The following is a 15,762-nucleotide window of genomic DNA, read 5'->3' on the forward strand; positions in this document are numbered from 1 at the left end:
TCATCTACAGCATAGGATCTGAAGCTTGCTTCAGCAGTGTGTATTGAATTATATGTCCTGAAATAAAATATGATACAATAAGACATGTACATCTTTTCTCCTTTTGCCCCTTATCTACAATTGGGCACTGCAGTTCAATCCGGTATCATTAAATGTGTCTCCTCTTGAATGCACATATTTCAAAAGTGTGGCATCGCATATTTAATTGAAATGTATATGCCCACTCACTGTCATCCCCATTAACCAATCAGTAAGTTGATTAATATGCATCAGTCACCAGATAGGGTACGAATCTTTCAGTGCATCTCAACATTTCCTAAATGTGTTTCACCTTCTGACTATTTTTGTGTGTGCCCTTAGGTTGGTGTAGATTAAAGCTGTTCTTTAAGCTAGATCCGGATAACTAACAAGCTGTTGTACAAATCTGATTTTAGGTTTGCTCATCTTATAAATGTGGAATTTTTCGACGACCTGTTGGCTGTTTTGCACACTCTGATTGCATCTGGTGTGAGTATATATTTACAGCTGCTTTTATATTATTATATTTGTTTAAATGTTTTACATTTTATATGCATCTTCATAAATTGGACTTCCTTTTATATTGATATATACTTTTGAGGATATTAACAAATATAGCAAGTATTTTAAAAGTCGTTTGTTTTCTGTTTACTGAAGAGGGAAGAGGTACCTTCATGAGGTGGGTCCTTGAGTGAATAATGTAAACCCCTTTATTCAAGAGAAGTGACTTCTTGGATATGGTACGCATCCACAGTAGATATAGCATGAGAATACAACTCTTTCCCACTTATCACTTCCCTACCTTGCCCCATTTTTGTTTGTCTCTTAGGGGTAAAGAAAGAAATTCTTGAAATAGAAGTTCTATCAAGCACCACCTGCATGCTGCCACGTATATAGGCTTTGCATCTTTTTGTTGCACTAATGCCCTTATGGGGCCTGTCATATGTAGTATGTTGCTGCACTTAAGCGCTTGTGTGCACAGGTGAAGATGCACTCTAGTGGGCGCATTCATTCCCTTGCAGGCTTTCATGCAATGGCACAGTGTCCTGGATCCCTAAGGACATCATTATGGGTGACAAGAAGAGAGTTTAGCATCTGTTTATTGCCCCATGACCAACTAAGCCTTTTGTCACTCCTGTGAAAGCACAAGAAGCAAGGAGCTCCCAGTTTGTGTCGATAAACCTGAGCTTGCTCTGCTTAGAATAAATTGTAAGATAGTCCGGGAACAGCATGGATCCTGGTTTACCATGACTGTTCCTGGGAGTTTCTTTTAGCCTGATACAGAACTCCTTATCAGGAAGGTTGCAAAGGGAAATGGAGCGAGGCAGTCCTGTCAGTGGAGAGTCCAGACTGTCTGGTCTCTTCTAGCAAACCTTCTCATAGAACATTAGTGCACTTTGCTAGAAAAGGATACTAGAAAATGCTTGTTTCAGAAAGAAGAGGCGGTTCACCGCAGCCTTTGGGTTATTACTTAAACAGGGAATCGATCCGTCCCACAATATTCCAGCCTGTTTCACAGCCCACTTCTTTTGAGCTGAAACCTGAGGGAAACAGCAATGTTCGAGGCATATGAGCTGCAGATTACACGCTGTGCCTAGATCGCCACCTAGTGTTGGGCCTGGATGTTTGCAGTTTGTTTTTGTCCTGAAAAGTTCTTTGGAAGTCACGAGATAGGTGACTCCTCATTTGGACCACATTGCGCATGGGCATCGGCTCCATCCTCAGATTGTTTTTTTTCCGCCATCGGGCTCAGATGTGTTTCCTGCGCTCCGGTTTGGAACCAAATTTCCTTCGGCGCGCAATCCTCACTCAGTTCGACGGTATTGTTTCGATCGCGCTCCCCATCGACGCGATTCTTCACCACTTTGAAGTCTTCGATTCCGGTCGTCCAAGAAGGCCTTCGGGCCTAGCTGGGCCTTACTCTCTGGCTCATGGAAAGGATGCCATTCAAGAAGTGTCCTCGATGTGGGTCGAAGTTTCCCCACACAGATCTACATGAGGTGTGCAACCTTTGCCTCTCACCGAGCACGAGGCCAAAGACTGTTCTGCTTGTGCCTCTTTCCGCTCCAAAAAGACAATTCGGGACCGACGAGCTTGAAGAACTATGGCTCGCTCGTCAGCTTCTATCCCCAACGACATCTTTGAAGAGGGCTTCGACGTGCCAGAAGACCAGCGGGCCGAAGAAAGTGCCAGCTCCTCTGATGCCGAAGACTCAGACGTCGAGGACATCACTCCAGCTCAACGGGTCGTAAGTAAGACCGTCGACCCCAATCCTTCCTCCACACCCTCAAAAAAGGCTTTGGTCACACCCTCACCTTCGGGCCCGGGTGCACACTGAGAGACTGCTTCCCACACCCTGCCTTCGGGCCCTGCAAAGAAGCCCCTACAGATCCAGTTTACATTAGATGTCCAGCACCACTAAGTTCTTTAGTAGTATCTAACGCACGTAAACGTGCTAATTCACAAACATCAAGTGAGGCCTCACTACCAGATAAGGAATCTAAACTCCTTGACGCCTCTGGTAAGCGCACAGCGTCACAGGCAGCTAACATATGGCGCATTGCCAATACTCAAGTGCTATTGGCAAGATATGACAGGGCACATTATGATGTAATAGAATCCATAATGCAGCATCTACCAGATAAATATAAAAACCGGGCCAATGAACTCATACAGGAAGGTAAAAATATCACCAATACTTCCATTTGTTGTGCCCTTGATGCCGCAGATACTACCTCAAGGGCAATTAATACTAGTGTCCTTCTGCGTAGGCATGCCTGGCTACGTATTTCAGGTTTCAAACCTGAAGTGCAAAATTCCATCCTCAATCAGCCATTTGATGAGAAACACCTATTTGGCCCTAATGTCGATGTATCTTTAGGGAAAATGAAAAAAGACACGGACACAGCCAAATTTATGGGAGCCTTGCGATTGCAAGCTCCCAGACGTTGTTTTCGTCGCTCATCATATAGAGGCAACACAAGAGGCTACGCCTCTGATAGCCCCTACACTTCCTATAAAACCCCTAGTCAATCGACATTCACTAAGGGCTACCAAAGAGGGGGTTATAGGGGTAACAACAACAAGGGCAGGGGCAAAACCAACAACTCCCGCTCTGCCTCCACCCCTACCCAATGACTTTCCTCCGCTTCCCCCCCCCCCCACCATTCCACTCTTGTGGGGGGAAGACTACAGCAATTCCTTCCTGCCTGGACCAACATCACATCAGACAGGTGGGAGCGACAAATTATTCAATCAGGTTACTGCTTAGAACTAACCTCTACCCCCCCAAACATACCACCCAAACAGCGTCCAATGTCACAAGAGCATCTATCACTGCTGAAGCAAGAAGTAATATCCTTGCTAGAAAAAAGTGCAATAGAACCAGTTCCTCTGCACCAACAAAATAAGGGAGTTTACTCCCTATACTTTCTTATCCCAAAGAAGGACGGCTCTCTAAGGCCTATTCTAGACCTCAGACACCTAAACATATACATACAGTCAGACCATTTTCACATGGTCACACTTCAACAAGTCCTTCCTCTCCTGTTACAAAACAACTTCCTTGCTATTCTAGATCTCATGGACGCATACTTCCACATTCCCATTCACAAAGCTCACAGGAAGTATCTCAAATTTGTAATAGACTGGCAGCACTATCAATTCAAAGTACTCCCATTCGGAGTCACAACAGCACCAAGGGTATTCACCAAGTGCCTGGCTGTAGTTGCTGCGCATTTACGAAGACGGCTCATCCACGTCTTCCCGTACCTCGACGACTGGCTCATAAAAGCCAGCTCATACAATCAGTGTGTGGAACACACCCATGCCACGATCCAACTGCTACACAACTTGGGATTCACAATAAATCGCACCAAGTTTCATCTGCAACCATCCAAAGTACAACAGTACCTTGGTGCCACAATAAACACCTCAACAGCGCTAGCTTATCCCACTCCAGTAAGAATAGCCAGCATGCAAGCTCTTCTCACAAAATTTCAGCCACAACACTCCCTTCCGGTACGAGTGTTCATGCAACTCATAGGGATGATGGCCTCTTTCATTTTCATAGTGCCCCATGCAAGACTTCAAATGCGTCCTCTTCAAGAGTGCTTATCACGTCAATGGAACCAGGCTCAAGGTCAATTAACAGACCTAGTGTTGGTAGACGGTCGGACTCATCGCTCTCTGCAGTAGTGGAACACCAAAAACCTTTCCAAAGGGCGACTGTTCCTAGAGCCAGTTCCTCAAATAGTCTTGACAGCGGACGCATCGCTCTCCGGCTGAGGAGCCCACCTACTGCAACACACCATGCAAGGCAGGTGGACACCACAACAAAAATTATTCCATATCAATCACCTGGAGTTATTAGCTATATTCCTAGCACTGAAAGCTTTCCAAAAGCAAGTAGCAAACAAAGCTGTGTTATTCCGCACGGACAACGTGACAGCCATGTATTACATACAGAAACAGGGCTGAACACACTCCCTGCAACTCTCTCAACTAGCACAGGACATTTGGAGGTGGGCTATACCTCAAAACATATTCCTTCTAGCCCAGCATGTTCCAGGATAACAAAATACCATAGCAGATCTGTTAAGTCGTCAGACACAACAGACCCACGAGTGGGAACTTCATACACAAGTTCTTCAACCATTCTTTCAGATGTGGGGACAACCTCAGATAGACCTCTTTGCCACCCACGAAAACGCCAAATGCCCAAGCTTCGCTGCCAGATATCCACACCCGCTGTCCAAAGGCAATGCGATATGGATGAACTGGTCAAACAGATTTGCGTACGCTTTTCCACCTCTTTCACTCATGCCACTAGTAGTATGCAAACTACAGCAGCATTCTCTGACCCTCATCCTAGTTGCTCCAACGTGGGCCAGACAGCCGTGGTACACCACACTGCTACAACCGTCTGTAGTACCGCACCAAAAATTATACCTGTCTCCACACCTTTTAACACAGAACCATGGAGAGATCAGGCACCCGGACCCAGCTCAGCTCAACCTACCGATCTGGCTCCTGCGGTCTTAGAATTTGGATATCTTAACCTTCCTCCAGACTGCATGAATGTCATAAAAGAAGCTAGACGTCCAACCACTAGAGCATGGTATGCAGCTAAGTTGAAACGCTTTGTAATATATTGTCACAACAACAATATTAATCCCCTAGACGTGTCTATTCAACGCATCATAGGATACTTACTGCATCTCCAAAGATGCAACTTAGCCTACACATCTATTAGGCTGCATCTTTCTGCAATAGCAGCATATCTGCAAAACAGACCGCATCTATCTCTGTTCAGAGTGCCTGCTATTAAAGCCTTTATGGAAGGCCTTAAGAGAATAATTCCTCCCAGAGTACCACCTTCACCTGTGTGGAATTTAAACATTGCTCTCACATGGCTAATGGGACCTCCCTTCGAACCCTTACATAAATGTGAACTATAATTTTTAACATGGAAGATTGTGTTCCTAGTAGCTATTCTCTGCGGAGAGTTGGTGAACTACAAGCACTAACCATTCAAGAACCCTTCTTGCAAATGCATCATAATAAGGTCGTTCACTGTACTAATCCCAAATTCCTGCCCAAAGTAATTTCTCCCTTCCAAAGTCTTAAACTTTATTCGACAATTAAGTCATAAAAGTATACATAAAATACACAATTTTAGATTAAAAATCCATTTAAAACTTGTACAATAAATATTAAAAAAATATTAAACTACGTTAGACTATTGCCGAATATCTTCTTACATTATTTCATAAATCCTAAAAACAAACTCATCAATATACATTTGGTCCAGAGGAGTATTGCACAAAAAAATTTACAAGTATAAACAGCTTAATATTCACATGCCTGCCGCTATTTGTTTTAAACGAATTACCAAAGCCCATTTCAAAAATGTAGCAACAGCAATTGGGGGCGTCGGGTCAGTACATAGGATTCTTAGAGCCTCTTGATGTCTATGAATACCAAACAATTTACATATAGGCTTAATCCACATCGTTCTAGGGGCTGAATACAAAGGACAGAGGAAGTGACTTAGTGACTCTTGTTCCTCCCCACACTTAGGACATCTGTCATTACCATTTTCACCTGCCCATTTAGCTGTAAAAGACCTTACTGGAAGGGAGCCTTCTCTCAGATGAAAATAGAGCTTACGGTCCTGCTGTTTCCCAATGGTGTCCCAGTATAATTCCAGCTTCGGTCGGGCTTTAATTTCCATGAATCGGTCTGTTAAGTGCGAGGAGAGTCCCTTTGTCCTCGCTTCTGTGATCACCATCTCCCAATACTTTTCTTTTACAATTTTTTTGGAGGGGAATATGGCATTTTCCGGGTCATCCCAGAGTTCCCTCATTCCCAGTTTAAAGAGTAATGAGCGAATGGCCTTCAGCCAATGAATTTTCTGGCATGAATCCATAGTCATTATCTCCCTCAGCCCCTGGGCATAATGCCATAATTTTTCAGTGCACCATAAACGGCGCCAGTACAATAATGGTCGTAAAAAGGCAAGATCTTGCACCGCCTTTTTTCCAAGATCCCACATTAGAGGTATTAACGGGGTACTTATGGGAACGCTAGTAGCTTTCCGCAGAAATTCATTTTCTGCCAGCGTCCGCTTTCTTAAATCCTCGAATCCCCAAAGTTCAGCACCATAAAGTGCTGAACTTAACACCTTCATCCCGTATACTTCCAACAATGGGCTGATGGGCTTTGTTATCGAAGAGGTAAATTTCTTTAAAAGAATGCCTGCCTGCTGGCAGTGTTTTAGCACTACAATATCTAATTGGCTAGACCACCCCAGATCTCTCTGGAGGGTAACCCCCAGGTATGTGAAGGCATCTACCCTCTCCAGTGGGGAACCATTCATATATATCGACCCTCTAAAAGGTCTGGCAGACCCATGAGTTTTACGGCCAGTAAGGACCATAAACTTAGTTTTTGCCGTATTTATTTCTAAACCCCTATCCAGGCAAAAGTCTTCAAATCGTTTCAGTGCGAGCTGGAGCCCACTAGGTGTTTTTGAAATGATGAGGGTGTTGTCCGCAAACATGAGGATCGAACCCGCTCACCAGACATCGCAGGGGCATCGGTCGGGACCAAGGAGAGGAAGCCCGCAACCCCGTTCACAAAGAGCGAGAACAAGGTCGGTGCCATGACGCAACCTTGCCTCACTCCCTGCTCCACCGGGAACGGCTCCGTAACCTCACCCTGGCAACCCCACCGAACCAGAGCGAACGTGCCCTCATGTAAGCGGACAATCAAACACAGCAGTTCAGGTGCCATCCCCAACCCCGCAAGGACTTTCCACAATATGTTGCGTGGGACCAAGTCGAAAGCCGCCCTTAAGTCGACAAAGACAGCATACAGGGTACCTTTTTCCAGGACTACGGTACGCCAATATAACGTATAAACCGGAAAACCTGGTCTATGGTACTTGTTTTTGGGCGAAAACCAGCCTGGAGGTGACTCAAGATATTATCATTATCCATCCAGGTCTGGATTTTACCTATGTTGCTTAAGCCTATAATTCGTACGGGCCACCCTTATTATGCCCATATCTTTGGTCTTTAAGGCTTAGCCCAGTTCTCCCCTAGCTTGGCGGCAAGAGCCGTCATACCAGCTCTCCACTTTTTGGGTTTCGCCTGCCGAAGGCTGTGCTCTGCGCAGCTTTTCGGCGCAGGTGAAATCCTTTGTTGACAATAAGGACTTCGGGAACGTCCCCGGGCTCTCATTGGCTAGCTCCATAAATGGAGGCTAGCCATTGAGTGCCGGATCTGTCCGTCAAGGCCGGACCAGATTCGGGGGCGTTCCCGAGATTTTTTCCCAGGGCGGAGTTACGTTTTTTCCCGTTCCCTCCCCTTTCACTGAAAGTCTGTCCATTCCCGCCCCCTCCGTGTGCCTTTCCGCCCCCCCCCCCTCGCTGTCCTGTGCACGTTTCCCGCCGTCCGTGTCCTCTCCCGCCCCCTCCCGCCGTCCGTGTCCTCTCCCGCCCCCCTCCCGCCGTCCGTGTCCTCTCCCGCCCCCCTCCCGCCGTTCGTGTCCTCTCCTGCCCCCCTCCCGCCGTTCGTGTCCTCTCCCGCCCCCTCCCGCCGTCCGTGTCCTCTCCCGCCCCCTGTGTCCTCGTAGGTGCTTGTTGGATGATGGCAACGAAATCCTGCTGAGTGTGCAGCGCCGGCCCAGGGGTGAGCTGAGCCTCGACAACAAGGTACGTAGTGAGATTAATTGATCTTGCATCGGTCGGGTGCAGTCTAGCTAATCCACTGTACACCCTGTATCTACCCCGACTGCTCTGTAACGTACAGGATCTACCCATGTTAAGCTTTTACTTCACCGGCACTGGAGCGAGCAGAGTGCTAGGGCGAGGGAGCCGAGTTAACCAGCCTGGCCAAAGAGTCGCAGGAGTAACTGCTGGTCTCTTTCTTTTGATGCGGAGATACGTATAGGGTCTAAAGGCAGATAAGCCGCAGGTGTTTTACTCCTGCAGGCTGCTGGACTGCGACATCCTTCCTTTCTGTCAAGACTGACTCTAAATGATCTTACCGCGCCTTCAGTATAGTAATGCCCAGCATAGGTTTTTATTTTTTGCATATTCTAACACATTCGTAAAGTAAATACAGAAGGTGATACGCATTTACCTGTTTGTGCACTTACAATTTCTTCGCAATTAAACGCAGAGCGCGAATTACAGCCTTTCTGAAACTGTCAAAACTGTGGAGAGGGGGCGGGTGTTCTGCCTTAAAAATGCTGACCGGCCGTGAACTTCCACTAGAGCCCATTGCACTACAGTTACTGTATGAATATTTTGAAGGGTTGTTTTGGAAACTGAAATGTAGTCACTAAAAAATGAGACCCTGGCTCAGACCAAGTAATTCTTATTGACAAGGTCTGAGCCGGAGTCTCATTTTTTAGTGACAACATTTGTTTCTATAACAACCCTTCAAAATATTAATACAGGTAGATAAAACTAAGCGATCGCACCCGTGGACAAATTAGATCGTAGTCCAAGTGTTGCCCCTCCTAAATTCAACCTCATCAAATCCACTTTTTAGGTATTGTTTACAGACCGCTTTAGCTGATTTTTTGTCAAGACTTATGAGACTAATACAAATTGAGTGGGCTTTAGTTTATGTCAGTTTATTATTGGTTGACTTTCTTGTCAGTCTCTTCTGTTTACTTTGCTTTCAATGGTTTCCTTCCTTTTATGTTTTTCCCTCCCGTGACGCATACCTTCTTTACCATTTGACTGGATGATTTGTATTCTCCACTGCTTACATTCAGAACGACTTTTTCTTGTTGCATGCATTCCTTTTCTAGATTCTCCACTCATTCTTCTGTCGCCCTACTCTCTTCCTGTGTCCACTCAGCTCCTCCTTTCATCCCTCATTTCTTTCTGCACTCTGCTCCTTACTGCTAGTGGTTGTTCATTTGGTTCCTTCTCCAACCGCTTTTCTGTTGTTCTCCTACCACGCCATATTTTTTTCTCATTTTATTTTATCTTTGGGCCTAGCAGCTGCAGTTTACCTGGTAACTGCTTTCTCGATAATGCCCTTTTGCACACTTTGTATTTTTTTATTTTACTGATCCAAGATGTGTGACCACCATTTGGAACAATTAATTAGAAGTTAAAACAAGCATTGACAAAGTCAATAGGTCTGTGTCGGTCGCTAACCTTATGGCAATTCTTTTGTTTCGCCATGGTTTTTGTTCAACTTTATTGTTCAAGAAATCAAAAAAAAAGTGGGAAAGGCAAAAATGATTTTTCGTCTCAAAAAAAGTAGACAATACCATAGAACTGCCTGACACTCAAGGCAACTACTTTCAGGATGGATGTGCTCCTTGTGAAAGGGAAGCATGAAATAGTCATAGTAAAGTCAGCCAATGGCAGAATTGGGCTGATTTATCACTCATTAATGCATGCTGGAGTGGGTGGAAGAAAAACGTAAATGACGCAGATTAATGGATGAAGTCGGTCTGAAAACCCCTATAAGTAAATATGTTGTAAACATATTTATACTACAATCAAAAGGTCTTGGCTAACAATGAACTACAAAGCCAGTTTGTCTGGCATTGGCTGCCAGACCCCTGCCTTTGACAAAGAAGGCAAGAAAGAATGAAGACAAGAAAGAGGGAAATAAATTAAGAAGTACGGGAGAGAGGGGAGAAGCAAGGAAGGAAGAACAAGCATTTACAATGCAACGGTTTCGCCTTTGGAAAAGTTAGAGCTATTGGCAATGTAAAGGACAATGCCATTTATTTATCTGTTTTCAAAACCAACACATAAATACAAATGTTGTCATTTACAATGCCAATAGCTCAAACTTTTCCAAAGGCGAAACCGTTGCATTGTAAATGCTTGTTTTTTTAGTTTGAACTCTTCTGTTTCCCGAACTCGGTTTACAAAAGTATGTTTTTAGTTTAATGAAGAACCTATTATGTGCCTCTAACAAAAGATTGAGGGGAGACCCATTCAAGGTGACTTCCTCCATAGCCTCTAGTGCCCCTTCCAAATCTCCTTCAATATTACCAATAGTTTCCTGATGGTCTACCACTTGACGCCACTTAAGGTGGCGCTCATCATTTGCCAAAGCAAAATCTGGAAGAGTTAAGCCCCCATAATCCTCATCCCCCTTATGTAGACCCAGGTTGAACATTGCTGTCAGGGGGTTATGGTCACTCTCAATACGAGTCACCACCTCCATGTCCAGAAGGGTGGACCACATCCGAAGGGGGACAAGTAAATAGTCAATGTTGCTTGCCCTGGCACCATTGTCGAAAGTTTCCTTTCCCATTTTATCAGACAATGTGCGCCCGTTGGCAGCCCTCAGCTGGTTTCCCATGCAGAGGCCCTTTAACTGGATTGCGGCCTCGGTCCATTTTCTTATGGGTTTAGTACTGAGTTGAGGAACTCCCCACCTAGCATCCTCATCCTCTGTTAGATGTGTATCATCCAAGCCAAGGGGTTCAAAAGTGGTGTTAAAGTCCCCTGCAATTAATGGCAATGTGTTAGGAGGGGTAGCCTGCAGTAGTATATCCAACTCTGCTACAACATCAGATTTCTTGCCACCTTGGAGCCCCCTAGCATATACATTGTAAATGTCAATTTCTAAATTAGCAGGGAAACTAAACCTAACCCCGAGAATATCATTGCTTACAACAGGGAGGAGCTTGGTGTGACATGCCTAACCCATATCACTAATCCCCCCATAGGTCTCCCCTGACATTTTTTGACAGCAGGAACAAAATAATTCAAGTAGCCTACTCTAAACATTGGTTCAACCGCCCAGACCTCTTGAAACAAGCAAATATCAAAGCGATCAATAAATTGTACCCAAGCCTGCGAGTTAAGTTTTGACCCCAGTCCCGCCACGTTCCATGAGATAAAAGATGTCTGACATGATGGTCCATCAGGTGCTGCGGCCAGTTCGTTCCATAGAGAGAGATCCCCGGGCCTTGTTGTACATAAATCTGCCTTGCCAGTGGCCGATCTAGCCTAGAGACCTCGGTATTACCATCGCACATGAAACTTTGGCCACCCTCATCCTTCCCTTCTTTCCCACTGTTCTGGGGGGTCACTTTCCCTCTCCAAATCTCTATCCCTTCCCTTGTGCCCCCAGCTCTACTACCCGGGATAGGCCTTTGGGGTTCAAACTGTCAGTCGCAATCCCCCAGCCCCGACAAGGGCTGGAATCTATTGAACAGCCTTATATTCCCCAATGGGCAGAAGTTTGGTACAACCCCCTGTGAAAACATATCCTTCTCAAAGGGAACCGGAGTTGGGGGTCCATAGAAATAGGCTAAAGGTAGAGCTTGTATCCCATTAGACTGATCATTATGAGGCCAGTTACAAATGTAATTAACATAAACCTGGTCTCTAAAATTAATGATGATACAGTCCCCTGCCACCGTCTTACAACCCCTACCTATCCAGTTAACTCTCCTAGCACCCAGAATTTCAGCTCGCATATTTGCTGGCAATGGACGGTATTTATTAAGCCAGAAAATACACTTATGCTTGAGGTCTAGGAATGATTCTCGTTTCCCCTGAGCTACTGGTGGAACCCCTGCCAAAACTACCACAAAAGGGGCTGATTGGGGAGGGAGGTCAACGTAGGGTAAGGGAGCCTCACTGTGAGCCCTGGGTAAAACGGTGAGATTTTGCTTTCTGGCATCCATCTTAGTGCCGTCTCCCTGATTACTCCCTTTGCTCAATAGTGTCACTCCAATCCCTGCTTGATTATGAGATGGGGGTGCAACTGTCGAGGCCAAAGTAATTTGGGGCACCCCATTTTGCTGTGCTGTATTTCCCACCCCTGACAGTGCAGGCGATTGGGGATTAGCAATGTGCACCTTATCAGCAGCTAAGATAGGTCTACCGCGGGGGCGTGGCTACCCGAGCAGCGAAATGGCCGCCCTGTGAGTGAGCTCCGCCGGCTGCACACCTATAATCCTTGATTGATCCTGTTCGTGCTGCGGTGAGACCCAGATTTGTGGAGGACCGAACACTGTATGACCCAGGGCACACTCGGCTGTAATCCTGAGGCGCGCTGACACCGGGCGCCCGAGTACTGGAGCTGACGACCGGACCGGCTCGGCTGCGCGCTGTGGTGCCCAGGGGGGCGGCGGCTGCTCACTGGACTCCGGGGATTGGCGGGCCTGATCGTCGACGGAGCGGACCGGCTGCCATACCCCAGGTGGGCTGACTGACGGCTGCTGGGTGCCGTAGGGCTGCGGCTGTGGCGTTGGGGCCGGGCGGGGTTGCTTGCCGGTCGCCCTTTGCCCGAGAGGAGAGCTGAAGCCGGCCCGGAGACGCGGCCGCCATATTGGTTAGGTGTTGAGGCGAAGGGGGCCATTGCCTGCATACTCGGCTGAGTATTTACAGACTGCTCCGCTTTGGGGGATCCTTGGTACTCCTGCGACCCGCTAGACACGTGGAGCCCGGCTTCATCACCGGTGAGTGCCATCTGCCTGCCCTCGGAGGGACGCATTGCAGAAAGCTCCGTGTGACACGCTGGGCCTAATTGGGGCCTGTTGCTGTGTGGCCCGGCATTCTCCCCCGGCCTGCTGCCCGCCTACTACCGCGGCACCCGCCTGATACCGCATTGATTGGCGTTCGCCTGAGAATACGCGCCAGTGCCCCTGGCTAAGTCTTCCCTGCACCTTCCTCGACGCTGTCGACCCCTTGGGGACTGGGCCGCACCTGACCGTGGGGAGACACACGAGACCTCCGTGGGGGCTTCAATATTCTAGATGGGAGGTAATAGAGATGCGAAACAGCCCAAGCTCACTTTCGAGCAAAAACAAAAGGCCAAACAGATGTCGGCAGATCAGGAGGCAGCGACACCCCCTTCCACCAGTCCTTCGCCGGACATTGATTTTGGCGCCTTGATTATGGAGGTCCGGACTAGCCTCAAAAGCATTGACTCCAAGTTGGATGCAATGGCTTCGCAGCTGGAAGCGGTCAAAGCCAAGGTAGACACGCACGAGACACGCCTTGATAAACTTGAGAACAGGCAAACGGAATGCTGCGAGTTCCAGCAACAGACCAAGAAGCACGTCACAAACATTGAGCGCGAACTGGAGTTCCTGAGGGCCAAGGCGGATGATTTGGAGGCGCGGTCCCGCAGATCTAACATTCGAATCACGGGAATTCCGGAGACGGATAATACTGGGAAAATGGAGGTCTTTGTAACGGACTTACTTCACGAACTTTTCGACCCCGGACTGTCCCAAGTTTTCACGGTAGAGAGAGCGCACAGAACCCTTGGCAAGAAACCTCCGACGGGGGCTGCTCCTCGACCTATTTTGGCGAAATTGATGAACTATCAGGATCGAGACTGTGTTCTACGGCTAGCTCGTGAGAAGGGCAAAATTACTCATAAAGGAAACCAGCTCTCCTTCTATCCTGACTTTACCCCTATGGTCCAAGCGGCCAGGAAGGAGTTTCTACCGGCCAAGAAACTGTTGATGCAAGCCGGTATACCGTACTCATTGCTGTATCCGGCAAAATTAAAAATAACGCACGAGCAAGAGGCGCACTTCTTCACGGACGCGAAATCTGCCTTGAAATTCTCCAAACACATATGTGGGCCCGGGGCCCGCCGGAAATCGCCTAGACTGGAGGACAGCGCTGATCGTATGAGTGACAATGATTGAACACTTCTGGCCTGGCTGGATGCAGGCCCCCTCTACGTGGTAACCTAAATGGGGAGCCTTTGCTTCATCGTGTTTCTGAACATTGGATGGTTGGCCTGGGGATCGCCCATACCTTTTTCCATGGCCGGGAGTCGACTGTGAGCTGGGTGCAGTCCTGGGTCTGGGACATTGCTGTTTCAAATATTGGTACATTTTTGACACTTTCATGGATCTGGCTATTCCTAACCAGCAGTGAACCTTCTGAGATGTGCAGCCACCCCGAGTATTCGGGGGTGTATGCCGGGAGCACCTCGCCCCCATGGGGTATTTCCCGCTGTTGTTGTTTCTATTTTACTGGAGTGCTGCTCTAAGCACGCTTGGGGTTTTAACGCAACCTGATTGGGGGGTTGGCGTGGGTGGGGGGGGGGGGGGATATGTGGTTGTATGTTTGGTTCTTTGGTTTGAGCTGGTGCACATTTGCTTACATTTTTACTTACCTGGTGCGAGAGGGGCTATTGGGTGCGGGTTGTGGAGACACGCGGGGGGTATTGAGGTTGGTGGTGGAGGGTCTTCAGTCACTGCGATACGACTGCTGGGATGGGGGGGGTTAAAATGTGGACCTGGAACATTAGAGGGCTTGGGGACTACAAAAAAGCTAAGCTGATGCATGGGGTACTGTCCAGGCACAATGTCGATATTTGTTTCCTGCAAGAAACTCATATTAATGCAACTCCGTCGCCCAGGTTGAAACAAAATAGGTGGTCACAGATATATTCCTCTATTTATTCCAATTATGCCAGGGGAGTGGCTGTTCTTCTGCGGAGGGGGCTGGATTGGACAGAGCATGGGTGTGTGCTTGATACGGAAGGCCGTTTTGTCATTCTGCATGGCTCACTGCTGGGAAAACCTATAGTTCTGGCTGCTATTTACGGACCGAATGTGGATGACCCAGACTTTTTTCGCAGGGTCTGGGCTCAAATTGATTTATTTGGCTGCAGCTCGATTGTGATTGGGGGGGATTTCAATGTTGTGTTGAATGACGACCTGGACAGACAGGGCACGGCCAGGCCGACACACGTCCATGCAAGACAGGCCATACTAGATGTGATGGAAGAGGGTTCACTGTCAGATGTGTGGAGAGTCAGACACCCTGGGGAGAGGCTGGGCACCTGCATAACATGCCATCATGCTGCCTGGTCTAGATTAGACTTTTGGTTGGTGACACCTGAGGTTGCGACGTGGGTGGAGAGAGTGGACGTACAGGCCAGATCGCTGTCTGATCACGCCCCCTGTGCGCTGGAACTGAATATCCCTGGCTGCACTACCAAGGCGTTTACTTGGCGGTTGCCCCCACATGCCCTCACGGATCAGGTGTTCACTGAGGAAATACGCACTGATATTAATAACTACTTCCAGGATAATGAAGGGTCGGCCTCCACGGAGGCTATTGTGTGGGACGCATTTAAGGCTGTAATACGGGGGCAGGGCATAGCTAGGCAGGCGGGGGTGCTGCGTGATATTAGACGTTCTCTGTCAAGGTTAGACCATGAGCTGAGGGAGTTGGACCTGGCCTTCTGCCGAGACCCAAAACTGGAGTTA

General features: G+C 47.6%; 1 protein-coding gene across 1 annotated transcript in view; it reads left to right on the plus strand.

The window, feature by feature from the left end:
* NOC3L (NOC3 like DNA replication regulator) overlaps nucleotides 1-15,762 on the plus strand; it is a 493,023-nt gene that overhangs the window by 336,581 nt on the left and 140,680 nt on the right. The window contains exon 14 of the mRNA XM_078643385.1: nucleotides 435-507. Coding sequence (XP_078499511.1) covers nucleotides 435-507 — 73 coding nt within the window. The remainder of the gene's footprint in view (nucleotides 1-434; nucleotides 508-15,762) is intronic.

The sequence above is a fragment of the Lissotriton helveticus genome, chromosome 5_1 (assembly GCF_964261635.1).
Source record: "Lissotriton helveticus chromosome 5_1, aLisHel1.1, whole genome shotgun sequence".
Classification (NCBI taxonomy): domain Eukaryota; kingdom Metazoa; phylum Chordata; class Amphibia; order Caudata; family Salamandridae; genus Lissotriton; species Lissotriton helveticus.